The sequence below is a fragment of the Corythoichthys intestinalis genome, chromosome 3 (genome assembly GCF_030265065.1).
Source record: "Corythoichthys intestinalis isolate RoL2023-P3 chromosome 3, ASM3026506v1, whole genome shotgun sequence".
In the NCBI taxonomy this organism is placed as follows: Eukaryota; Metazoa; Chordata; class Actinopteri; order Syngnathiformes; family Syngnathidae; genus Corythoichthys; species Corythoichthys intestinalis.
This window is the reverse complement of record NC_080397.1, coordinates 25066939-25093499: the sequence shown is the minus strand read 5'-3', so window position 1 is coordinate 25093499 and position 26561 is coordinate 25066939. Positions and strand designations below refer to the sequence as shown.

Below are 26561 nucleotides of genomic sequence, written 5' to 3'. Positions count from 1 at the left end.
AACCAAGTTAAATTTCACAGGCATTTATATTATTTTATCTGAAGTCAAAGGTTAACATCACACATTTCCGTAGTATGGAGTAGCATTTCTGCATGACTTGGTTCAAACGTTTTTGGGCATTCTTCCACAAGCTTTTAACAGTACTCTGCTGGAATCCTGGCCCATTCCTCCTGACAGAACTGGTGCAACTGAGTCAGGCTTGAAGCCACCTTGCTTGCACACTTCAGATCTGCCTACAAATTTTCGATGGAATTCAGATCAGAGGTGTTGTGTTGGCCACCCCACGACATTGACTATGTAAAATTGGTGGCCATAAATGGTACAGCAACCAGGATCAACTCTCAAAACCTCAACTTCCCCTTTGGGTTTTCAGATAACCTTCACCTTCTTCATTCTACGTATTAGATTTGAATTAATTTTAGGCCACAGTGACTCTTGCAGTTTTACCATACGTCACAAAAATAATCACATAACCCCATTATACCAATCACACGTAACAATACAGTCACACAGCCACACACAAGCTTGCAGTCATAAATCCTATCATCACACAGGCATGTTGAATCACGTGGCGTCTTTGAAGCACCGTAAAAAATAAACTATTTGACATAGAATCAACGTTAATCGAAAGCGCTGAATTCAACTGTTATCCCAGTTTTTATTTTGCAAGATAGACCACTGAAAACTGAAGATATGATCATTTTAATTTAATGGTAAGATATATGTATTCTCCACTAAAGGGCACTCATGTGCTTTGGATGGGCGATGTTTCATTTATGTAGATTTTGCTAGTCGGGATTTGATTTGTGTATTCTTATAGCCTAATATGGTCATGTATTAGGTTATAGTACAGTATAATAAAAACAGTTCATATAGATGACGTACTGGGGAAAAAAAACACCATTGTTTAAAAAAATATATATCAAACTGTAAGGTTACCCACGTTACTCATTACTTAAGTATTCTTTTTACCGAATACTTTCTACTTGTATTTTTCAAATGTTTAATTTTTTGGATGACTACTTTTACTTTTGCCTGAGTAATATTATTTTTGAAGTACGGTACATCAACTTGAGAAAATGTTTTGGCTACTCTAATTAAAAAAAAAAAAAAAAACCTAATAATAATCAAAATCAGAAATGGAAATAAAGTACAAAATAAATAAAAAGCAAATAGCTTGAAATTTGAAATATTTAGACAGATATGGATATGCTGTGATAAACAAAAGCATTTTTAGCCCTGATTTAAAGGAGCTAACAGTTTGAGCACACTTCAGACCTTCAGGTAAATTGTTCCAGAGGTGAGGAGAATAATAACTAAATGCTGCCTCACCCTGCTTGGTTCTTGTTCTTCGAACATACAGGAGACCGGTTCCAGATTACTTTAGGGGTCTAGATGTTTCATAGGAATCTAACAAATCAAGCATGTATTTTGGTTCAAGGCGATTAGGTGTTTTGTAGACGAGCAGTAGTAATTTATGGTCTATAGAAGTACTGTCCATTTACCATCTCCTTTGACTCACTGGAAGGCAGTGTAACGATTTCAAAACTGGTGTAATGTGGTCCAGTTTCCTTGTATTTGTCAGGATTCCAGCAGCAGCATTCTGTATATGCTGCGGCTTCCTGATTTTTTTTTTTTTTTTTTTTTTTTTTTTTTTTTTATCAACACCTGTAAATATACTGTTGCAATAGTCCAATCCATTGAAAAAAAATGCGTGCATAAGTTTTTCGATGTCTTGTTTAGTCAGAAGCCCCTTAATTCTGGCTATATTTTTAGTTGGTAATAAGCAGATTTAGTGACGGACTTTAGATGGCTATCAGATTTTAGGACTGAGTCAATAATTAAGATTTCTATCTTGATTTGTAGCTGTAAGTGACATTGTGGTGCGTGCTTATCTTTGACCTTTCCTTTTTTGGCCCCAAAATGATCACTTGTGTCTCTCCACATTTAACTGGAGAAAGTTCTGGCACATTCATTCATTGATTTGATGCTTTTACTCAGGGAGACTAAGGGACTTTAATTATGCGGGGACACAGAAATTTAGAGTGTTGTGTCATCGGCATAGGTGTAATAGGAGATGTCATACTCTTCCATGATCTGAACTAGGGGAAGCATATTGATATTAAATAAAAGCAGTCCAAGGAAGGACTCTTGAGGAACCCCACACGTGAATTTGGTTCATTCTGACTGATGGTTTCCGATTGACACAAAGAAATCCCTATCATGTAAATAAGATGTGAACCACTGAAGAACAGTGTCAGTGAGCCCTACCTACTGTTCCAATCTGCTGAGTAGTATATTGTGATCAACCGTGTCGAATGCGACACTGAGATCCAATAGTAGCAGAACAGATGGTTTGCCTGCATCAGTTTTCCGACGAATATGATTCAGGACTTTGATAAGCACGGTCTCGGTGCTGTGTTGTGGCCAAAATCCTGACTGAAATGAGTTAAAAAGATTGTTTTGCATCATAAAAACCTGGATCTGTTCAATACCAACCCTCTCGATAATTTTCCCCAGGAATGTCAGATTTGATATTGGCCTATAATTACTGATGGTTGTGGCATCCAGATAAGGTTTTTTTTTATAAGAGATTTTATTACTGCAGTTTTTAAAGTCTTTGGGAACTCTCCTGTTTGGAGAGAAGTATTTATAATCTGAAGTATGCCTAGGGCTATGCAATGAAAAACAGTTTTGAAAAAGTTTGAAGGAAGGATGTCAAGGCAGCAAGGTGTGGCTTTAATTTTGACACAATATCTGTTAGAGTGGCATAGTCCAAGAGGCTAAACCAGACATGTCCAAAGTCCGGCCCGGGGGCCAAATGCGGCCTGTGGACAAATTTCATCCGGCCCCCAGCCTCTGTCATAAAATCAATAACGTCTGGCCCACACATAGACTTAATAAATTGGTCAGCAGTACTGCTACCAGCATATGAAATAGCTTACACACTAAATGCTGCTCCTCATTTACCCACTAAACAACATTACCCCATGTGACCCTTTACTCCCAATTTTTTTAAATGGCGACAATCAACAAAAAAAAGAAAGTTGACTGCGACTGCCGACGCTTCAAGGATAGATGGAAATCGGACTATTTCTTCACTAAAATACGCAACAACTGTGTCTGCCTCATTTGCAAAGAGACAGTCGCTGCTTTTAAAGAGTTCAATGTGAGGCGATATTATCAAAAAAGACACGCTGACATGTACAACAAGATTAGAGGGAAGATACGTAGCGATAAATTGAAGCAACTTGAAGCCAGTTTAATTTTACAGCAGCAGTATTTCGCAAGAGCCCGAGATTTGAAAGAGTACGCCACAAAGGCTAGTTGCGAGATTGTTGAAATTATTAATTTGAAAAAATAATAAAGCAAATGTGACACACAGAATGGCTTGCTAAAATTTGCTTAAATATATTGTTCTACGTAAATGACGTCAGCCATAAATCTGGCCCCCTTTGCAAAAAGTTTCGACACCCCTGGGCTAAACTGTCTAAAATTGACGTGGAGGACAGTTTGTAAAGCATTTAGTGTAGCAATTGTTAATCTGGAGTTGCACACAGTCTGTCTAATCTGTATTACTTTGTTTGTAAAGAATGCTGCGAAATCCTTACAGGACACCTCAGATGCCAATTCCTGAGGTACTGATGCTTGTGGATTTGTCAGATTGTCAACAACAGAAAATACTGTGCGGGTATTATTGATGTTTCTACTATTGATCTCTGAAAAATATGACTGTCTTGCATTCTTCAGTTCCTGGTTGTATGTTCGTGCATTGAAAACTGTCCCTGATCAAACTGGAAACCTCACCTCCTCTCTTAGCACACTAAAGGAATCAAAGTTTTTGGGGGCTGACTCAATCAGAACTCCCGTGCTATTATCTTGACCTAACCAATTATCTTTTAAGAACATCATGTCAAGGTTATGTGTGCTGATAAAATCATTGATTAAGAAAGATTTGCCAGCTAAAGATCTAATATTTAGCAGAGCTAATTGTAAATCCCAGACTGGATTCGCTTGTGAGTCTTGGGGATGACATACTATGCTTAACAGGTTGGCAGCGTTGATTGTTTTTTTTTTTTTTTTTTTTTAAATTTCTCACCAATCTGGTCCTTTTTTGTTATTTATCACCACTGGGATTGTTGAGCATACTGACTGTACTCCATAGGGGCCCGGCTTTTGCTGGGACAGAACAGTCTTTGTAACGATGTCACAGCCTTGACCCGGCACGTATTATATTGATGTCGCCAACTTGGCTTCCTCGATAGTTTGGTAATACTCTTTAGGTCCTGAGTTGTAGCTTTGACTTTGCACTGATAGAATTCCAGGGAGGGCTGGTTGGTTTGTAGCCATTTACCCCTAGAACCCATGGGATTTCTGGTGTTGAAAGTAATGCAAGCAGAGCATGACCTTGAACCAAGGTCAGTCCGTTCATCATCGTTTGATCTGGAAGATCACACTGTGTCTTATCTCATGCTGTAAAACCACAAAGTCCAGCCAAGACAAACTTTTGCGCATTGTCAACATTATGTTGTGATAACGGGAGCAAATGTTATCGCTTTATCAGACCTCATCTCCGTCGCGACAACTTCACTTTAGAATGACGTGCTGTTGGTAGGATTTCCAAGGGTTTCGAATCAATCTTTCGAGTCAAGGTTCAGATTCCAAAACTAGGGTTATCGTTAGTGTTGCCAATTGGGCGTGTTTCTGCCCTATTTGGCTATTTTCAAAGACTTGGGACAGGAGAGAAATGCACTGGGCGGGTTGTTCAAATTTGGGCTACTTTTGACAAACTTTGGCGTTTTTATAAGGAAGCATATTGGTTGGTTTTAACAGTTAAACTCGATTGTCTAACACCCTCAAGTTCAGCTACACTGCGTTCTGACAGCAGCAGAGCAGCATCTTTGCTCGAATTATAGCTCGCAATTTAGCGCCTCACAGCGCGTGGAGCGTTGAACTGCATGTCATTTGTCCTATGGAAGTACAATCCAACAAAAATAATTCTTAAAATGGCATAACATTCAAATACGTTAGATGCATTGTATTTAAAAAATGATTTTAAAAATTCATCTAAAAATGACATTAAAATGCGTTAGATGCATGGTAAAAAAAATAAATAAAAATAATAATAATAATAATGATACAAAAACAATAATTCTAAAATTGAGAAAGCATTCAAATGTGTTAGATGCGCTGCAATTATTTTTTTTTTAAGTATTTTATTTAGAACTACCTACATCTCATACTATGCATGACTATTTTTATGTTTTTTTTAATTCTTTTTATTTTAAATTACTGATAAATTGTTTTATTGCTCATTGCAAAATGCATACAGACGACACTGATTCAACAATTGGATGTCAAATGAGGGACACAAAATATTGTCCTCCAGGCTGCAACTGGTCCTATTAAAAAATAAAAAATAAAAAATAATTTGTGCATAAAAGAGTTATTGTTTATTGAAATGAAAATAATGCAATCATTGTAATATTTTCTCAGGAGAACTAAATCTCCCATCATGCTTATCGGCGAAACAGTAATGATTCCTCTGCAATGTGTCTCCCACTGTTGTTTGTTTTTTTTTGTCATTGTAATATCAAAATATAGATTTGAGTTGTATGACTGAAACATCTTATCTTGAACAGGAGGTTGTCACTTGTTCTGCTTTTTATTGAATTGTGCAGGTTTTACGTTCTGATTGAGCTGGAAACTGTCTTTTCCATCTGGCAACCATGGTTACAGTTTCAAATATAGATTCAAATTCCATCAAGCCATTGAATTCAGTTTTTGTTGGATTCAAAAGAGGGATTTGTACATATATTTACTTTTTTCACATAAACATATATCAGTTCATTTCACATAGTCACACATAATTACTCATTGTTCTCATACCATTGTGTTTTTTTCTACTTTGTGAACACCAGAGGAGAGTACTGTTTCGCTTACAAGGAGTCCTTTTTGGATAATGATACCAATGTACAGTGAGTTCACTTCCCTGATGTTCACAGTATTTTCACTCTAATGCTTTTCCACAGTTTTTCATGTAGGGGCACTAGTCTCCCTTCTGGTATGAAGACAAATATATACTGTACAATCTCGAAAGTCTGGGCAGATCGACTTGGGGCAACTGCGTGCTGTTCTCACGGACGTTTGTCCTGGTTGGCTAGCTTTTAAATACTGTATTCTTTCCTTAATAAATGTATTTGTCATAGGCAGTCTTGTTGATAACGGCATTAGAGTATAACGGCGTTAATAACGGCATTGTTTTTGTCAGTAGTGAGTAATCTAATTAATTACTTTTCCCATCTTTGCAACGCCGTTACCGCTACTGAGGACGTGAATGCGCGCAGTACTACAATTTGGTTGAATGACGAGAGATGTCTGAGAGACACGGAGAGAGCAGAGCGGGAGAGGGGACGAGAGGGGAAGGGGGATGTGACGCCATTGCAAACGCAAGGCTTGGCGGCTCGGAACGTTAGCATAGAATTCGAGTTCTCGCTAGCATTAGCATTTAGCTTGGTGTGGGTCATGTTAAACGCTCGGGAAACTTTTTACATACAGTTCGTGGCATTCAAGTGGGTACAATTACTTGAAAACAACGGACTGTTTTTCTGTTCAGTAGTCATTATCATCACCAAGTGGGCTTTGTCCTTGTAGATGCTACAGTATAATAGTAATTTGTTTTTGTTTTATATGACCAAATATAGTCACTTAGTGACGTATCCATAAATCATGTGGGATTTTTTTTTTTCAATCAAAACAACTAGCGCAAAGATAGAGGACGGAAGAGATTCAACCTTACCTGCTTATTGAAAAATATATCTATATACTGTATGAGGGATGTGACGGTACACACAAGTCATGGTTCAATACAACAGGAAAAAGGCTTTTTTTCTCACAGCATAGATGAATTTTTTTTTTAAAAAATGTAAAAAGGGTGACCTATATTTGTTTTTTTTAATGAAAAAATGAGTTCAATTCGATCAGTTAATATAAACATATTTGATCTAAAAGACATTATAGAATGGATCATGTGATAACGTGTAGGACAGGGGTCCCCAAACTCTGGCCCGCGGGCCGGATACGGCCCACTTCTACATTTGGTCCGGCCCCCTGAACAATACCAGAGAGCATTTTGATGTATTTTTTTTCCCCAATAGTGTTATTTATTTCCTGGCTTTTTTCTGTGAAGAACCCGGAGAGGGTTATTTGGTTATTATCTATTTAATTAATAGTGTTATTGTTATTATTAATATTTATTATTATTATATTGTATTATATTGCATTATTATTTTTATTTTATTAACTTTTGTTCCGTGAAGAATCCAGAAAGGGTTATTTGATTGTGGCTCTCTGGAAAAAAAATAATTTTTACATTTAGGCATTCATGTAATTGTCACATTTTTTCTGTTAAAAACTGACCCCGGCCCTTCATCAGAGAAGGGAAAAGTTATGTGGCCCTCACAGGAAAAAGTTTGGGGACCCCTGGTGTAGAACATGAAAAGTAACGTCAATTGCTTTGCCGAGTAATTAATTACCCTTACGTTGAGGTAACTGAGTCACTAACTCAATTGCTTTTTGGGAAAAGTAATTTGTAACTGTAACTAATTACTTTTTTAAACTAAGACTAACAACATTGATCATTGGTTATCATTGCTTTATTTGTTCCTGAATTCTGTGTCGTCATTTTTTCCCCCTCTTCATCAGGTTTCGGTTTTGAAAAAAGTATCAAACTAGCTTGGAGGTTTTAAACTGGGATTTCAAGCAAGAGTATACCAAGAGTTCACCATGATTGGTAACCCTTCCATTTTTAGCATAATCTCCACAGAATCATCAGAAATACAGTCAATGAACTTGATACATTTACAGTAACAAGGTTAATTGGTGGTCCAAAGTATTTTAAGCAAGGAAATAGAATTGTTTTTTCACTAGCTGAATTTTGCTCAGAAGATATTCCAAATCATGTACTTCTTGGCCACCTATAATGGTGAGCAGCACTGTAGTCCCCATATCAAAGTGCCGGGTTTGCATTTATAACTTGTTAGGGTCCAAAAGTCAAGTCGGCTGGTGGTGTTAAAACGGCGCTCACTTGTGCAGACAACGATGGCGAACGTCAAGAGCGAGAGGCGACCCATCAAAGCGCAGATTGCCAACAAGGTAAAACTGCACGGACAACACTCGCTGCAAAACCAAACCAAAAAAGGGCTCAAATGTGCTGCCCCCTGTAGACCAACAGGAGCACTGCAAGAGAAGAAAAGGGGGACGTAGTAACATTTGAATTCACTTTATTCCTCAAATTTACACTTTATTAATTTCTTACAGGAAAATATTTTTCTGATGGAAGAGTGTTTTTGTCTTAACATTATGCAACTTTTAGTTAATGAATTTAGTTAGATACACTTGACTTTAAATGTTTTACATTATTTTTCATAACCTTGAATGTTATTTTACCAGGTTGTTGTGACAATTTGCGTTGAAAGTGCGCAGGGTGCCATTCTTAAGCCGTTTTAGTTGGTCCTTTTCTTATGTTCTTATGTCTTATTGGCGGAGAGCGTTGTGGGATGGACATCGGGGTTGGGGAGTGACAAAGATAGGAACTTGTCGTGCGAAGAAAATATTGCACTGAACCATGGTAATTGCACATGTATCGATTTCATAGGCGGAGTTTTACTTTTGGGGCGGGGGTGGGGGGCACAATATTTTGATGACCCCGAAACGCAGTGTCAGCAATAAAATTAACTTACAGGAATATTTATGATAATAAGTTGAAAATGAGTGTTTTTTCTGTTTTCCATCATTCTTGAGGGGAATTCTAAAATCAGGCTGCTTGGGCTATACTTCTCGCCAAGATTGTCATCCATTAAATATAGTACGCCCACCGGTGTCGTGCCATTGTAGTTACCCCAGTCTGGGCGGAGCCACTGCACTGCACTGATTTACTTGATTTCCGTGTTTTGGTGATGTAGTTATCTATGAGGTTTTAAAACATGGAACATCGGTCAAAAAAAAACAACATTTTTTTGTCGTATACTGTAACATACTGTACGTACTGAACGTAAAAAAGGCAATGTTTCACTGTTTTACTCGTAGGATGACCTATAACTATTCTTACTGTAATTCAAGCCCTGTATGGAGTTTTTCCAGTTTAGTAAACGTCGATGTCCAAAATATATAACTGGGGTTCTTTTCTGGCTTCAATTAATTGTTTAAGTCGACAACCCTCATAACTAATGTGTATGTGGGCGCTCCCGCAGCCAGGGGACGCAATTTTTGATGGGCTGACTACATTGGCAAGACACCGGTGGTGGCTCTGTTGTACAATTAGCGTCTTTGGTGGGGCTCACCATTTTGATGATGGTCTCTAGCGTTTCATGGTCAACATTTTCAATCCTTGGTTCATGCTCAATAGTTGCTGTCACTTTTGAAAGCTTAGGCTTGAAAAAAAATTCCGTATATCCATCTTGCCTTTTCGGTCCTCGGGTGGTTTTGGCTAAGCAAAGCAAATGACCGTCTAAGGTGCGAGTCACATAATCTTTTCGAAAAATAATTTTGACCCATTATAAAAATACCTTTTTTTTTTGGTCATTTCATTCATTTTTGCTTTTTGTTTTCTTGCTTTACAACTTTTATAGACAATATTTTACCGGAAAATTCTTAATTTTAAAATCATATACTGTATAGCAGAGTTCACTAAATCCGGACCTCGGTGCCACTTTTCCTGTCGTGTTTTCCATGTCTCTCTCCCCTAACACACTTGAATCAAATGATTATGTCATCAGCAACCTCTCCAGAAGCCTGATAATGACCCTGATTATTTTGATTCAGGTGTGTTGGAGGAGGGCGACATGTAAAACACGACAGGAAAAGGGGCACCGACGTCCGGAAAGTCAATTACATGCAATGACACTTTTCAGCCACGGGGGGATGGGGCTGGCCCCTTTGACACCTCCGAAAATCAGCTTATGATAGATTTATATAATGTATTATTTATATACCGTATGAAGGAAGTGGGAACCTCCAGATGGCTCACTGCCCCTGACAACAGTGGGTGTGAAAGAGGAAAGAAGAGGGCGGGTACTTACATATTTTTGTTAAGTGTGACATCACACTGTGCACAATTTCAAATCCTGGCTTCTGCAGGAAGATTTAACTTCCAAAAGTTGCACAGCAACCAAGGGCACACTTCCATTTCAACCTATCATATTCATGGAACAGTTCATGGAATCAATAGCTACTGTAATCGTATTTTAATCCTGGGGAAAAAAATACTGTATTTACAAAAACACCTTTCTCAGAGAAATGAAGCTGGCTACTTGTAAAGTTTATTATAATAAAGAATCCCCAGCTCTTAAAGGATTGCAACTTGGTTATGGTTATTTAAGTGTTGCTTGTTATTTTGATTTCAGTGTTGTCTCTTTATATTTGCTGAATTCACCGTTCACTTTGCAGATGTGGCGTTTTATGGTGTCGGCGCTCCTCTTGGAGCTCTGCAATCCAACGCTGCAGTTGGAAACGCTGGATGTCACACGACATTCTAGTAAGTCACACAAAACAACAGACATTTGTTCAACTTTATGTGTACTTAGAAATTATAGCGATGACTTCCTGGTGAGATATAATATTCGATAAGAGCTACTACAATTTTGGTACCCCATTTTGTGAATGTTCTTGCCTCTACTGAAGCAAGTCAAGCAAGACAGCTCGCTAGTTAGCTTGATCTGACCTCAAGAAAATCACATACTGTATTTGTGCTTGTTTATTCGGGAGATATTTAGGTGGGAATGACGCCGTACACCATTCCAACATTTGAAGATTGGAATCCAGTTGTTTTTTCGGCTTTGGGAAGGAAAAGAACCACATTCATACTAGTAAACCTCTGGAGTACATCATGAAAGAATTAGATATTCCAGGCACATGACTTCAACATTTTGGACGTATGCAACTTGTTTATCGTTTTTGCCTTCTTCCGTAAATTTTTGATAGCAGTTAGCAATCTCAAAACCATCTAATCAATCAGACAATGGGGCATCGAAGAGTTTGACGGATCATGCTCACTCAGCGACGTTGCGAGTACGTATGACTGGTCATTTGCTGTTTTGGAGGCAGTGTTTGCGGTCAAACACTGTTTTCGAAAGAGTGCATTTGTTTTTATGTTTTTCTTTTGTTTGTTTTTTTTAATGGAAAAAATACAGCAGTATTCTTGGCCAAATAAATTTATTTTGGGGATGATTTACAGTTTTTCTCATTTACTTTGGTACATTTCTCAGATCAGACTTGCAATTCTCAAAACTACTTGTTCAATCCTCACAACATTGCATCACTAGTGCACATCAAAAAAGTAGTTTCTCATTCCTTTGAGCAAGTTGCAGATGTTTTTGTGCATCCATGCAAATGATTTCGTACAATTCTCTGATTTTTTTCCTACGTTATCAGTTGCATCTGCCATGATGGTCAAAATGGATTATCATGCGTCTCTATTGAATAGTTTTACCACCCACAGCATCTAGTCATTACCGGTACTTTTATTCCTTCATTACTTCAAGCCTTTACATGCAAAATGGACGAGGAATATGTCAACATGTGTGTGCTTATTTTGAGCATTTTCATTACTTATTGTGACATTTGTTGACAGACAATGTCATTGCGATACAGAAATGAAAATGACAGCACTATGCGGCGCAAAGAAAAATATCTTTAAAAAATTAATAAAGTAGAATTGTGATTAAAATTGTTCTCCTAACATTTGGCTGCACTACCAGATTCAGCCAATGTACGGCCATGATTAAGAATATGGTCTACAAGTGTTGCTCTTATCTCATTATGAACACACATACAGTGGGGCCAATAAGTATTTAGTCAACCCCCAATTGTGTAAGTTCTCCTACTTGAAAAGATTAGAGAGGCCTGTAATTGTCACCATGGGTAAACCTCAACCATGAGAGACAGAATGTGAAAAAAGAACAGAAAATCACACTGTTTGATTTTTAAAGAATTTATTTCCAAATTACAGTGGAAAATAAGTATTTGGTCACCTACAAACAAGCAAGATTTCTGGCTGTCAAAGAGATCTAACTTCTTCTAACGAGGTCTAACGAGGCTCCACTCGTTACCTGTATTAATGGGACCTGTTTAACTCATTATCGGTATAAAAGACAGCTGTCCACAACTTCAGTCAGTCACACTCCAAACTCCACTATGGCCAAGACCAAAGAGCTGTCAAAGGACACCAGAGATGAAAATTGTAAACCTGCACCAGGCTGGGAAGACTGAATCTATAATAGGTAAAACGATTGGTGTAAAGAAATCAACTGTGGGAGCAATTATTAGAAAATGGAAGACATACGAGACTACTGATAATCTCCCTCGATCTGGGGTTCCATGCAAGATCTCACCACGTGGCGTCAAAATGATAACAATAACGGTGAGCAAAAATCCCAGAACCACACGGGAGGACCTAGTGAATGACCTACAGAGAGCTGGAACCACAGTAACAAAGGCTACTGTTAGTAACACAATGCGCCGTCAGGGACTCAAATCCTGCACTGCCAGACGTGTCCCCCTGCTGAAGGCAGTACACGTCCAGGCCCGTCTGCGGTACGCTAGAGAGCATTTGGATGATCCAGAAGAGGACTGGGAGAATGTGTTATGGTCAGATGAAACCAAAATAGAACTTTTTGGTAGAAACACAGGTTATCGTGTTTGGAGGAGAAAGAATACTGAATTGCATCCGAAGAACACCATACCCACTGTGAAACATGGGGGTGGAAACATCATGCTTTGGGGCTGTTTTTCTGCAAAGGGACCAGGACGACTGATCTGTGTAAAGGAAAGAATGAATCGGGCCATGTATCCAGAGATTTTGAGTGAAAATCTCCTTCCATCAGAGAGGCCATTGAAGATGAGACGTGGCTGGGTCTTTCAGCATGACAATGATCCCAAACACACAGCCAGGCAACAAAGGAGTGGCTTCGTAAGAAGGATTTCAAGGTCCTGGAGTGGCCTAGCCAGTCTCCAGATCTCAACCCCATTGAAAATCTGAGGAGGGAGTTGAAAGTCCGTGTTGCCCAACAACAGCCCCAAAACATCACTGCTCTAGAGGAGATCTGCATGAAGGAATAGGCCAAAATACCAGCAACAGTGTGTGAAAATCTTGTGAAGACGACAGAAAACGTTTGGCTTCATTTGGACGTTATTGCCAACAAAGTGTACATAACAAAGTATTGAGATGAACTTTTGGTATAGACCAAATATTTATTTTCCACCATGATTTGCAAATAAATTCTTTAAAAATCAAACAATGTGATTTTCTGGGTTTTTTTCCACATTCTGTCTCTCATGGTTGAGGTTTACCCATGTTGACAATTACAGGTCTCTAATATTTTCAAGTGGGAGAACTTGCACAATTAGTGGTTGACTAAATACTTAATTTGCCCCACTGTATTTCCTCTTCCTCCTCTGCCTCACCACTCAAATCCGCCACCATGCACCTCCTCTTCCTATTCTCTCTGTATGTTGAACCTGTCCAAATTCTTGTCCATCCATTGTCAAACATTGTAAGGTTGTGTTCTTCTCTAGCCATACAACTTCAGGACAGATTTTAAAAAACAGTAATGAAAATGTCAAGAAATGTGCGTGACATAATGTTCAGCCATTTTGCATGTAAAGACTTATGCAATGAACTAAGGCCTAAATGTCGTGGGCAGTGAGACTATTATATAAAGACCCGTGATAATAGATTTTGAGCAAGGTGACAATAAGAGACAGATAATGTAGGAAACATCAGAGAATTGTACAAAGTATTTGCATGGATCTACCAATGCATTTGCAACTTGTTCAAAGAAACCAGAAACTGCCTTTTTGAAGTGCACGAGTGACATACGATAAATGTTATGAACATTGAACGAGTAGTTTTGAGGATTTCAATTTTGATCTGAGAAATGTACCAGAGCGACTGAGAAAAACTAACGGAAAATTATTTTTTGGAAAAAAAAAAATTCTACTTGAAAAGATGTTTTTTTTCAATTTGTGAAAAATGTTCAAGATTTGTGCAAAGTTACAAACCAATATGGTGCGTGATGCTTGTGTGTGTAGAAATGTGGCTGAACACGGCCCTGGGGGAGACGGTCCCTCCCTTGGACGCCACCAAGGAGCCCGCTTCACGAGGACCCGGTTCAGGTTCCTCGGGCTCGTCAGCGGACTTCGGCGAGCATGCCAACCTGAAGTGGGTCCCTTGGAATGGCTCACTGCCCGACGGCGCGGTGGCCATCTTCAACGGCTACGTACAGCGTACCGACTACGTGTGCAAGGTGAAGTGTGAGGCGGGCTTCTTGACACATGACGCCTGCCGCTACCCGTATGCCGATGAGGAATTCCAGTCAACCTCCTTTGACGTGCTAGTCAACGTGGACCACTTTGAGTTCCTTGAGTGGGTAGAGGACTCATATGGCTCGGTCCCACCGCATGCAGTCGAAACGTGCGACGGCGTTGACATATTCGTGGGCAAAAACAAGTATGGACTTGGCAAGGTGAGATATATATGTACTGTACTTTGTACATACTGTACATACATTATGTCATACGATAGATTGGGATCCAGATACTGTACACAGAAATGTCAAGTTCTCTGACCTTGCCAACTTGCTTGTGTGTAGGTGGTGAGCCAGCATGAAGCCTTCTTTCTTCCATGGGAGGGTGAAGAGTACTGGTACAAGAACTACCAAGTTCTGCGGGTCAACCCTGACGTATACAGCCAGCACATCTCACACGTGGAGTATGCCGTGGACCAGATGGAGCTCTTCTACCACCCGCCCGAAACTCTGCAGCTCGCCAAAGTCACCAACCTGGAGTGCCACGCTGTGCAAAAGACGGTGACGCTGGAGAAAACCAGCGCCAGCGAGAAGACTTGGGACACTGGACGCCAGCTCCGCAATGGCACCGTGTCCACCATGAAGGCCAAGGTGCCCATCCTGGGGCCCGGCAACGTGGACTTCACCGAGGAGCGCATGGTCACTTTCTCCGAAGGGACCGGCCTCCTGGAGTCGATCAGCCACTCAGTCTCCGTGGAGCTCCTGGTGCCGCCTGGCTTCTCGTGCGCCGTCAGAATGGACGGACGCAAAATGAGCGCCGATATCCCCTTCAAGGCCCGGCTGAGTCGCACAAACCACGACGGAGATACTCACTGGACCTACATCACAGGAACCTACGACGGTGTTGGCGTGGGTGAGATCAACGCCGTGGTGGAGCGATGCCAGCCAGTTGAAGATGTTGTGCCGTGCCAGGCCAATTGGAACTGAAATGATACCAGCTTGAGAAATATGAAGAAATAAATGTTTTCATGAAAAGAAAAAAAAATGTTCCGTTATCGTCATTGTTCGTGATAAGCATTACAAGTTGAATGTTTGATTCATAAGGTGCTACAAGCATCAGTAGTCGTCCCTAAGTATAACTGTCCAAATACACTGTAATTGTGTTACTTTTATTGTTTTTAAGCTTTACATTATATATTATTTATTAATAATGACTTCATATATTTTTAATGCACAAATACAAATAAAATTAAAAACCAATACATTCTTAATTAACTAAAATTAAAATGAACACAAACAGAGATACAATGGTTATGGCCTCCAATTACACTCTAAAGCTTACAAATGATAAATAGCATTAAGAAGATAACATTATTAAACATTGCTTTTTTTATATAAGGACTACCTTTTTAATGAACAAAGAATAATTGCTTTTTTTTTCATTTCAAGCCATTTTTAAAAATAAAATAAAACAATTAAATCAGAATAGCAACTCTTGTTACCCTTTTTGTTTTTATTTAAACAAAAAAAGTAATTCAAAAAAATGCAGATATTTTATTTTTTAATAGATTAATGAGGGAACATTTACCACTAACTAATTTCTTACCATTGACAATGATACACGTCCTATTCATTTAAAATGCGAGGACTGACTGTGAATTATCTTTCAGTGCCTTTGAAGGGTATTGACGTCCAGTCCATTTTGACTGGGAGAGATGGCAGCGATCATTCACTGTCAGTATCCCCCAGTCAAAATGGATTGGACGTCGGCTATGCGGCTACAAAGGCAGAAATGTTACAGTACCAATGTATTATTTCTATTTTGTTGTAAAGGATGGTTGTAGTTCTCAAGTCACCACGCCAGGTGTCAATGTGTGCTAGTAGAGAGTCGCCTTTCTTGGCGAAGAAGACCAGAGAGCCCCACAAACAAATCTTGTCGCGAATGCAACATATATTTATTGTCTCAATATAATATTTTGAGCAAGTGATACATTCCCTTCGGTTTCCCTTTCTTCGTCGTTCGATGCGAAAAATGATTACAAAATCAGCTAGTAAGTTAGTGCTTTCTAACCGAATTAGCATTCACAGCTGCCACACAGGTCATAACAAATTCATGTTTCCACCAACGTTCGCCGTCTTTTATACCACTTTGTCATCAGCCGAATGATAAGTCGATTGTTTGTTAGTGTTCTTACGTGCCTTTGTTGCATTGTGCGAGCGCCACGACGCTACTTTTTGACCATGCATCGTGTTTTGACGAGAATTGTCAGCCGGTTTTGGCTGAGCGAGTCGGTCATGAGCACCGATACACAACTGCATGTACAAGGTCGACGAAGGATGGTAAGTTTTAGTATTGTCACGTGAGTGTTGCATGCACCTACCGTACAAGTCACCAAGCTCTTCTTAGGGTATAGACAATTTGAGGAGAGCTGCTTTTAAATTCGGCTTTAACTAGATAATCACCCTTACATTATTAGCATTTTGTACTCTTCTCAGAACGTGAACTCAGGGCCCCCTGACCAATTTGGTATTCTAGGGCCCAGGCAGAGGCGTCGCGTCCCATTAAGTAAACCAGGCAATTGCCTAGGGCTCCCAGCCAGCAGGGGCCCCCAGAGGGCCAACAGATTTAGCACACACAGTTTTACTGCACTGTCGCAGCGACAGTGCCAGTGAAAGCCTTGTGTCTGAGTTCCCTTAAGGGGCCCCTTCACTCGCTCTACACCCCCCCTCACATGACTCAGTAAGAATGAGCGGCGATTTGGCTTTTTTTAATTGGCGTATATCCAAAATGAAGAGAAGTTATCCTACTGGAAGCGACAAAAGAAAGGGGAAAAAAGCAGAAGAGGAGAAAAGGAAGCAAGACAGCAGTGAGTGTACTATGTTACTGTAGTTTTATGTCCTGATGTAGTAGAAGCCGGGCACTTTGAGTGTCCTAAAAAGCGCTCTATGAGACTGAGGTGTTATTATACTTTTAGTAAATATGCTATTGCTCCAAGTCCAACTGTCCTCCTTACTTGCACACGCTCGAAGGGCCCCATGTTGCCTGGGGCCCCCGGGGACCCTTGCTTCGCCTCTGGGCCTAGGCAACAAATTTGTTGCCCCCCCCCCCCCCCCCCCCCCCCACACACACACACAATAGCTATTTTCACCACAGATATTTAAACACTCGCACTGAAAAAGCACATTATGGCTTTGTAATTTAGTATATAAGAAAGACAACAACGAAGAAATGCAATACAATTGTTTTTACAATATGATTAACATCCACCCGCACAAACCTAAGACACACAGAACACTTTAAAATGCAACTTTTTTTTTTACCCTAGACCTATACCCTTACTCGCCGTGTCTTCACTGATGCAAAAGCATCTATTGCCCTATCATATGACAGCTGTTTTGGAAGGTGCACTTCTTTCTCCACTAGCAGTTTGTGTGTGGGAAGGTACTGGACTTGGTGGGCTTGGACTTGGTGTTGATGTGGATAAGTTGGCTGTAAAAAATGTCCCGGGATATACAGAGGTGGAAGGAAAATATTTCAGAAGAGCATCTACAAAGAGAAGAAAGTGAAAGTATATTAGTCAAATAGCTGTTGATTTTTAAATCAGCAAGACACAACCTAAATTCTTGTAGCCTACTGTACCTGTCTACTGGATCCGGCCACCATCTTTGCCGGGCATAGTTAAAAGAAAATAAATTCTTGAAGCACTGCAATTACACAGGACTATCCAATAATAATTAATTAAATAATATATGATAACAATTTTTTTTTTAATTTCAAAAAAATTTTTTTTTTACATGAACAGCATTGCCATTGTAATGAATTAATGACACATTTAATAACAAATGTTTTAATTTAAATCCATGGCACCTTTAGTCCCCCATACCACAGAACTGTGAAATTATTAATTGCATATTTAATGGTGTATTTATTTAATTAACCTTGGCACTTTTAGGCAAGGCAAATTTATTTGGAAAGCAAAATTTAACACAAGTTAAAAGTGGTTCACATCACATGAAAATCAGCAAGACAATTTTAGTCCCCCATACACTTTGTCCAACTTCCTCTAAAATGGGAGGGGGAGTAAATTTAACTGAAACTAATCCACAGCTGGCTAAATATTGAAAATACTTCTAAAACAACAGTTTGGCTAATGATACAGTATAATTTAGCTTTAGCAGTATGTCATATAAACTATGTAGTTGCGCTAAGTATACGTGTTTATCCCTTTGAAATCATCTCAACAAACCTCTGTCTTTTTTCACATTTATGCTCCTCTTCTTCCTTTTCTTTCTAAAATGCGACCCGGTGTTTTGTTGGCTTTTGTCTTTCCATGACGTCGACTCGTCACCGTTACGTCGCTCAATTGCGGAGGCTAAAAATAGCACCTTCAGGTAGCTCGCTGGTCTGCAGTAGGGAGAGGGGGGCGAAGACTAAAGTGTGTGGTGAAATTATCGCATCACAGGAAACTGTGAAATGAGCAGAAGGCACACTAGAAAATTGATTTCATTATTATTTAAATACCTATTACGATATGTTTTGTTGTTCTTTTGTTTTATTGTCTAATATAATTTGTTGAATACTGCAGTCATCAAATATTATTTGAACATTTTTCTTGATGCCCTTTTGGACGCTGCGGCGCCCCGAGGCATTTGCCTAGCTCGCCTTATGGACGGCACGGGTCTGTGGGAACTCTTGATGACGATGGACGACCAATCCATTTTGACTTGGAAGGTTGTCAGCCAATAGATAGCTTAATTGGACGTCCATCGCCGTCGCTAGCTGTGAATGAGATCAAATGAGACAAAGGAAAATAAAACGTTGCCCAGCTCTAATAAAATTATAAAATAAAAATGAAATATTCACATACTGTTTATGTGCTATCATAAAATTACAAGAGTTCGTTTTTATCTCTTGCTCACTCAAGCGCACACAAGTACACAAAGAAGCATACAAGATTGTACAATAAACACAATGGGTGCCAGGAGCAAAGCTCTCCCATTATTTGTGGAAAGATGCATCATCTCATTGGTGGCTAAAATAACGCACTCAATCTGTGCAAGTCATTTTTTTGTTCTGTCCACTTCAGGTGGTTGGTCTGGGTAACCCTGGCATGGAAGGAACACGGCATAGTGTGGGGATGGCAGTGGTTGGTGCCCTGGCAACTCATCTGGGCCTGGCCGAGCGTTGGCGCAGCGACAGGCAGCTGTGCGGCGAGGTGGTCGTGGCGGACGCACGACGCTTGGTGCTTCTACGCCCCCGATTGCTGATGAATGTCAACGGCGTGGCGGTGGCCAAAGCAGGTAAAAAGCTGCAGTGGTGGACCCTGTTGCCAAACAGACTAAGGATGTGACGATACACTTAAATTCACGATACAATGCACCTTGATATGGCCGGTTGACATTACGATATTAAAAAATTTTTTTTTTTTTTTACAATTGCACATGCAAATGCAGCAAAGAGTACAGTCACGGGCGTAGGTTTGGTCTCAACATTGGTAGGGAGGATATAATAGCATAACGTGCATCTACAGTTTTTGCTGGGGACGGGACATTAATAAGACCAAACAGATTGGATGAACGGGGCAAAGGGCCACATTTCTCATGAATATGAACCTAATTGATAGACTAAATGATCAATGCAAAATAAATCTGTATCGACTGATCATAACTTTTACGTGCATTGGTTCAGGTGATAAACTGTTCGATCCAAGCCTTTGTTTTCAAAAACTACTAAAACATTTTGAAAACTTCCAGAATAAATGTCTTTTATCCGTTTCCTATATATATAAACAAAATGAAAATAATTCTTTTAATAATGGTAGGGTCAATTCTATCCTTACAACATATGGGAAGACAATCCAAATTCCCGATATAACTGAACTCATTATGTAATGCAAATAAGGTTGCGCAAAAGTTGGTGGGGACAATTTTAGCATCCTGAAAAGTTGGTAGTGTTGTGTCCCTGCCGTCCCTATGTAAACCTAAGCCCTTGATTACAGTATAAGGCGGCCGCAAAACACAATGGCGATCGTCTGTCCTCTCACATTTTGTAGATTTCAGACTGTGAAACAATATCATCTAAAGCTAGAGAAATACCCCCCCCCCCCCCAAAGAAGCTGTTCCAAGCCAAACACTGTGAGAAAGCTATTATTTTTAAATAAAACTGGATAACAAATTATCTTTATAGTACTTGTTGCATTTTGTTCATATAGTAAGACGAGCACATTCATATCATTTTATTAAATAGCCATAGAATTATCAACACTGTTGGCTTCTTGGGCTTAAAGACCATCTGATAGCGCTAAAGAGCAAATGAACCACCATGCTTCGTGGCTTCAACAAGCTTCATCTGGCTATCGCTGCCCCCTTGACAACCTCTGCTGCCACCTGTTGTCGTCCAACATGCTTCATGCCTCCCAGTATGCATTGCAGAACTACAGATGTAAATAATATTCAACCTCATGTTCTGTGCAAAATATTTTTTCAGTTACTGTTCCAGTTTCGTTAATTGCTAGTTATGTTTAATTTGTTGTTATGTGATAGGTTTTGTTTCGTTTTGAAATTGTGAGTTTGAATGACCTATTTCTTATTGTTCGTGAAGTGGGTGGAAGCCAGTTCTTCTGCATAAACATTGTAGATCGGAATTGAGCTTTGCCTCATCAGTGCCACAAAATGCATCTAGTCGATATAGTGTTATACATTTTCTTCAAACTTGATGCATATCGTGACGTCTTGTATGGCGACATATCGCCAAATGATATTCTGTTCCAAATCTACAACACTGTAATGTGATCCATTTCCCCTTTAGCACGCAAGTATGGCGTGCAGCCTGAGGATATCCTGTTGGTCCACGATGAGATGGACAAGCCTCTTGGAAAGGTTGGCATCAAACATGGAGGAAGCGCCAGGTTGGTCCCTTTCACATAGTTTGGAGTGAAAAGGATTTATATGGAGGTAGATTTGTGTCTTTATTATTCAATCAAAAAAAAAGTTGCTTCAATCAAATAAAAAGTTGCTTCAATCAAAATATATACTTTCAATCGAAGAAAACGTCACTTCAATCAAAAAAAAATGTGTTTGAATGCAAAAATAAATTTGAAACTCAAAAAAATATAATTGAAAACTATTTTTCTTTGATTGAATTTTATTTTTTTGATCAAAGTCAAGTTTTTTTTAATTGAAACACCATTTTTGATTGAAGTCATGTAATTTTCCGTTTGGACCACATTTTGGCTAGGACATTTGTGTCTTTATTATTCAATCAAAAAATAAATTGCTTCAAACAAAAAAATATATATTTTCAAAAGACAAATCACTTCAATCAAATTTTGTTTTAAATCAATCGTAGAAAAAAAGGTTTGAATGTGAAAAAATATTTGAGACTCAGAAATTCGCATTTGAACACTTTATTTTTCATTCAAACTGTTTTCTTTGATTGAAGCAATCCTTTTTGTGTTTGAGCCATATTAGGGGTAGGACATTTGTGTCAAAATTATTCAATCGCAATAAAAGTTGCTTTAATCAAAAAACTATTTTTAATCAAAGAAAAAAATCATTTGCAAAAACTTTTTTTTTTTTTAATATATTTTTTATTTGAAATATATATTTTTTTTTTATTGAAGTGTCACTTTTTTTGAAAAGCAAAAAGTTTTAAACTTATTTTTTTCAAAGTGGAAAAAGTTTTGAACACTTTTTTTTTTTGAAGTGGAAAAAGTTTTGAAGGCACTTTTTTTTCGATTGAATCATTTTGACACAAAGATTCTCCTTCAACGCTAGTTCCGGTGTGTTTGATTGGCAGGTAGCTGAGCCAATGACATAAAAGTATGAAGCAAGCATAATGGCCACCAGGGCTCCATCCAGCCATCGGAGTCTGTTGGAGTCTAAGCAGAATATAGGGCACCGGTACGGGCGTGTGACATCGGCATTTCACCGGAGTACCCGCAACGGTACGGTGCCCTGTCTGGCACACTGGTCGGACCCCGATATCACCCCCCAGGCGCGGAGGTCGGCTGTCGAGTGGACGCCCCGCGAATGACACGGCACTCATTCAAAGCTGAAGCGATGGGGCTGCCGGCGTGGACGCCGGCGACTCGCCGGTAGTCCACTCGCTTACTGGGCAGGCTAGTGTCGGGCCACTCGCCGACCACTCCCGTACCGGCGCGTCGCGGACACTCCGGTTGGAACCAATTGCCAACCGTCACGTCAGGGCAGCGGGTGAAGTTCGCCGTGTTAAATCACATTAAGCAACAGGGCACCGTACTCCGGTGAAATGCCGATGTCACACGCCCGTACCGGTGCCCTATATTCGGCTTAGACTCCAACAGACTCCGATGGCTGGATGGAGCCCTGGTGGCCATTATGCTTGCTTCATACTTTTATGTCATTGGCTCAGCTACCTGCCAATCAAACACACCGGAACTAGCGTTGAAGGAGAATCTTTGTGTCAAAATGATTCAATCGAAAAAAAGTGCCTTCAAAACTTTTTCCACTTCAAAAAAAAAAAGTGTGTTCAAAACTTTTTCCACTTTGAAAAAAATAAGTTTAAAACTTTTTGCTTTTCAAAAAAGTGACACTTCAATAAAAAAAAAAAAATCAAATAAAAAATATATTTAAAAAAAAAAACGTTTTTGCAAATGATTTTTTCTTTGATTAAAAATAGTTTTTTGATTAAAGCAACTTTTATTGCGATTGAATGATTTTGACACAAATGTCCTACCCCTAATATGGCTCAAACACAAAAAGGATTGCTTCAATCAAAGAAAACAGTTTGAATGAAAAACAAAGTGTTCAAATGCGAATTTCTGAGTCTCAAATATTTTTTCACATTCAAACCTTTTTTTCTACGATTGATTTAAAAAAAAATTTTTTGATTGAAGTGATTTTTCTTTTGAAAACATATTTTTTTTTGTTTGAAGCAATTTATTTTTTGATTGAATAATAAAGACACAAATGTCCTAGCCAAAATGTGGTCCAAACGGAAAATTACATGACTTCAATCAAAAATGGTGTTTCAATTAAAAAAAACTTGACTTTGATCAAAAAAATAAAATTCAATCAAAGAAAAATAGTTTTCAAATATATTTTTTTGAGTTTCAAATTTATTTTTGCATTCAAACACATTTTTTTTGATTGAATTGACGTTTTCTTCGATTGAAAGTATATATTTTGATTGAAGCAACTTTTTATTTGATCGAAGCAACTTTTTTTTGATTGAATAATAAAGACACAAATCTACCTCCATAGATTTATCCAATAACTGCAATAACTTGATCATACCGTCAGTTGGTCTACCTTTAAGCCATACACACACTTAAAGTCAGTAACTAAATGGTAGAACATGACAGTGACTCCAAAATGGTACCAGCACCCAACTAACAGGTTTTGAATTGGTCAAATAAATTTTCCAATCACATGAATTTTTAATGGAATAATACCAGACTCGATTGTCGACTAACAAATCTGCAAACAATACTGAAAGAGTGTTGTCATCTTGTTTGACAGTATGCACCCCTTAAAACACAGGTGTCAAACCGATTCCAGAAAGGGCCAAGTGGGTGCTGGATTTTGTTCCAACCGATAACGCGCAGAGAGTTTAACCAATGAATTTCCTGCTGAAACAAGCAGCACCTGACAAAGTTTAACTGATTACACATGTAAAAGATCTAATTGGTGAAAAGGTGTCCTCTTCATTGGTTGGAAAGCAAACCTGCACCCACTTGGCCCTTTCTGGAATCGGTTTGCCACCTGTGCCTTAAAAGAACTGCACTTGTGATCATTTATGTGTAAACTACTGTTAAGAAAAGCTCATCTAAAACGATATTCAATAATTGCCAACACTTTCCTGTTGTGTCAAAAACAACAGACAACAATTTCATGTTGCATCATTCCTGTTATTGCTACAACACATCTATTTCTGCGGTGTCTATTAGTGAAAAGCTGGTTTTTTCCCTTTGCAGAGGCCACAATGGTGTCCGGTCCTGCATGGACTGCCTTCGAACTGACGTGAGTACCTATTTTTTGAGTGGTCGCGCTGAACTACCCCTTCACTCCATTCTCTTCTAACCTCAGCAGTGGGTAGAGTATCCCCAAAAAAAATTTATTCGAGTAGCGTTACTCAAACTCGTATTATTCATGTAAAAGTCAAAAAGTAAAAAGAATATTACAGTAATGAGTAACGTTGTAACTACTTATGCTTTTTTTGAACAATGATTGTTTTTTCTCAGTACAACGCCATATATATGGTTTTATTATACTGTGCTTTAGCCTATTACATGACCATTTAGGCAAAAAAAAAATACACAAAAATCATCAAAGTCAGCTTAGAAAAATCTACTGAAATGAAACCACCTGTCCAAAGAGCATGAGTCCCCTCTAGTGGAGAAAACATTTCCTACCATGAAATGGAAACTATAATATCCCGTTTTCCTTGGTCTATCGGTGCCAAAGAAAAACTAGAGGAGAGGTTGAAATCAGTAGAGATGTCCCCGATCACATCACCGGAAATCGGGCCATATCACATTTTTGGAAGAGGGGATGGCATTTAATATTTTTTAAAATGGCTACAAAGCAACAACATAATGGGATCATGTCAAAAGGGAACAACAGTCCAGCGTAATTATCGGACGTCTTCGACTGCGAGCTTGTGCGGTCATGTGACTGCATCGTTCAATCTAATTGGTATGATAGAGCCATTATTAGGCATCTATGGCAAAAATCATTCTACATATTAGATTTGACTTTATGAGGGAAACATGTAATGCCTAGTGTAGCCCAAAGTAGTGGAGTAAGTAGCGTTTCTTCACAAATCTACTCTAGTAAAAAGTATGTTGTGGTAAAACTAGAAGTAGTTAAATGTACTCCGTTACATTTACTTGAGTAACCCGTTACTACCCGCCTCTGCCTAACCTTTCCCCTCCCCTTCCTCAGGTGATGCCCAGGTTGCGGGTGGGCATCGGGCGTCCAGCGGGTGAGGCTTCGGTGGAGCGTCACGTCCTGGGCCGCTTCCGTGCCGAGGAGCGTAAAGTTCTGGACTCTGTTCTGGTTCAGTGTGTCGACATTCTGATGTCTCAGCTAGCAGAGTGGCAAGAAAATGGACGGTCCTCATCCTCCTCAACAGCATGAGACAAACATACAGAACAGTTGCGCACATAAAATGCACTTGATGACTGTTTGTTCAGGATGGTAGCTAGCTATTTAGCATGTAAAGCTAATGCAGCAGCCTACCTTTTCACTCAGGGCTACTTCCTGTTGAGGAATCAAAAATAGGATGGGCTAAAATATTCCAACAAGCAGAGAGGAAGTTGGTGATGAAGCTAGTGATGACTCAACATCTTTGACCATCAGCGTTTTATTCTTGTGCTCACAGGAATATTTGAATAGCACTCAAATGCTCTTCTCTCCCTGCTGTAAACAGGTGACAAGCATTTTCTGGCTAAAAGTATGAAATTCATGCCATTGCAGCAGTCTACAGGTTGACTCGGTGCCACTTTCTGCAAAACTGCACAGGAGGCAGTCACAAAAAGAACAAAACTTGGCCGAAGTTCTATCCTATTTTCAATTAAATCAAAAAGTATCTTCCTGTCTTTTGTCTCCTTTGACTGAAAGCATCTCCAATGAATATCCTTGTCTTATTTCTGATTCTGTTATGACTCATTTGAGATTTGTAACTTTTTTTTCTGCCCTAGTTGTTTGTAAACGTTGTAGCAGCCTTAGTTTAAGTTGCCTCCAGAGTACTGATCTCTGACAATTAGGATGCAGACAGTACTGATTTCGTAATTGGCTGATTGGTGAAGGTTGGGTGGGACATTCTTTGTCAACAGAGAACTAAATCTAAAATGTGCCAAGTATCAACTTTTAAAATGGGAACATCTCGGCTTAACTTTTTTTCTTCTTAGGTATTCTTAACTTTACAATGAATTACTATTTTTACAAGTTACAGACTTGGCACGTTTGCGTGAGATGAGGATTTCAAACATCCTCCGAAATTAATACAAATAACTAGAGGGCAGTGGCGTTGCCAGGGTCTCTTAGGACTCCAAGCAAGGAATCCCTGGGGCCTTCAACCCACCAGTACACACCACAAAAATGTGGTTTCTGCACACATAAATGCATAATAAGTCAACAATGTATAAGGCCGCATCAAAAGAGAACTAATTGTTGGCAGACGCATATGAAGACATAATAATAGAAAATAGAACATTTATAGAAAATCAAACTGCAATTTCTGGAGAAATCATGATGGGGCTTTGCTGTGGTATA

At 39.1% G+C, this 26561-nt stretch overlaps 2 protein-coding genes across 3 annotated transcripts; both read left to right on the top strand.

Annotated features, from left to right (window-relative positions):
* Positions 1–8100: 8100 nt before the first annotated feature.
* On the top strand, positions 8101–15290 carry LOC130913101 (natterin-3-like). The gene is made up of 4 exons (XM_057831429.1): positions 8101–8154; positions 10447–10534; positions 14089–14522; positions 14649–15290. The coding sequence occupies exons 1-4, from the start codon at positions 8101–8103 to the stop codon at positions 15288–15290; spliced, it is 1218 nt and encodes a 405-aa protein (XP_057687412.1).
* A 917-nt stretch (positions 15291–16207) lies between these two features.
* On the top strand, positions 16208–26466 carry ptrh1 (peptidyl-tRNA hydrolase 1 homolog). 2 transcript variants are annotated; one of them, XM_057832015.1, is made up of 5 exons: positions 16208–16643; positions 19391–19604; positions 21112–21211; positions 24260–24305; positions 25230–26463. In XM_057832015.1, the coding sequence occupies exons 1-5, from the start codon at positions 16467–16469 to the stop codon at positions 25422–25424; spliced, it is 732 nt and encodes a 243-aa protein (XP_057687998.1). In that variant the 5' UTR covers positions 16208–16466; the 3' UTR covers positions 25425–26463. The 2 variants fall into 2 exon arrangements, with proteins under 2 accessions (XP_057687998.1, XP_057687999.1); XM_057832016.1 differs by lacking the exon at positions 16208–16643 and adding an exon at positions 16666–17170 and having other exon boundaries at positions 25230–26466.
* The last annotated feature ends 95 nt before the right edge of the window (positions 26467–26561 follow it).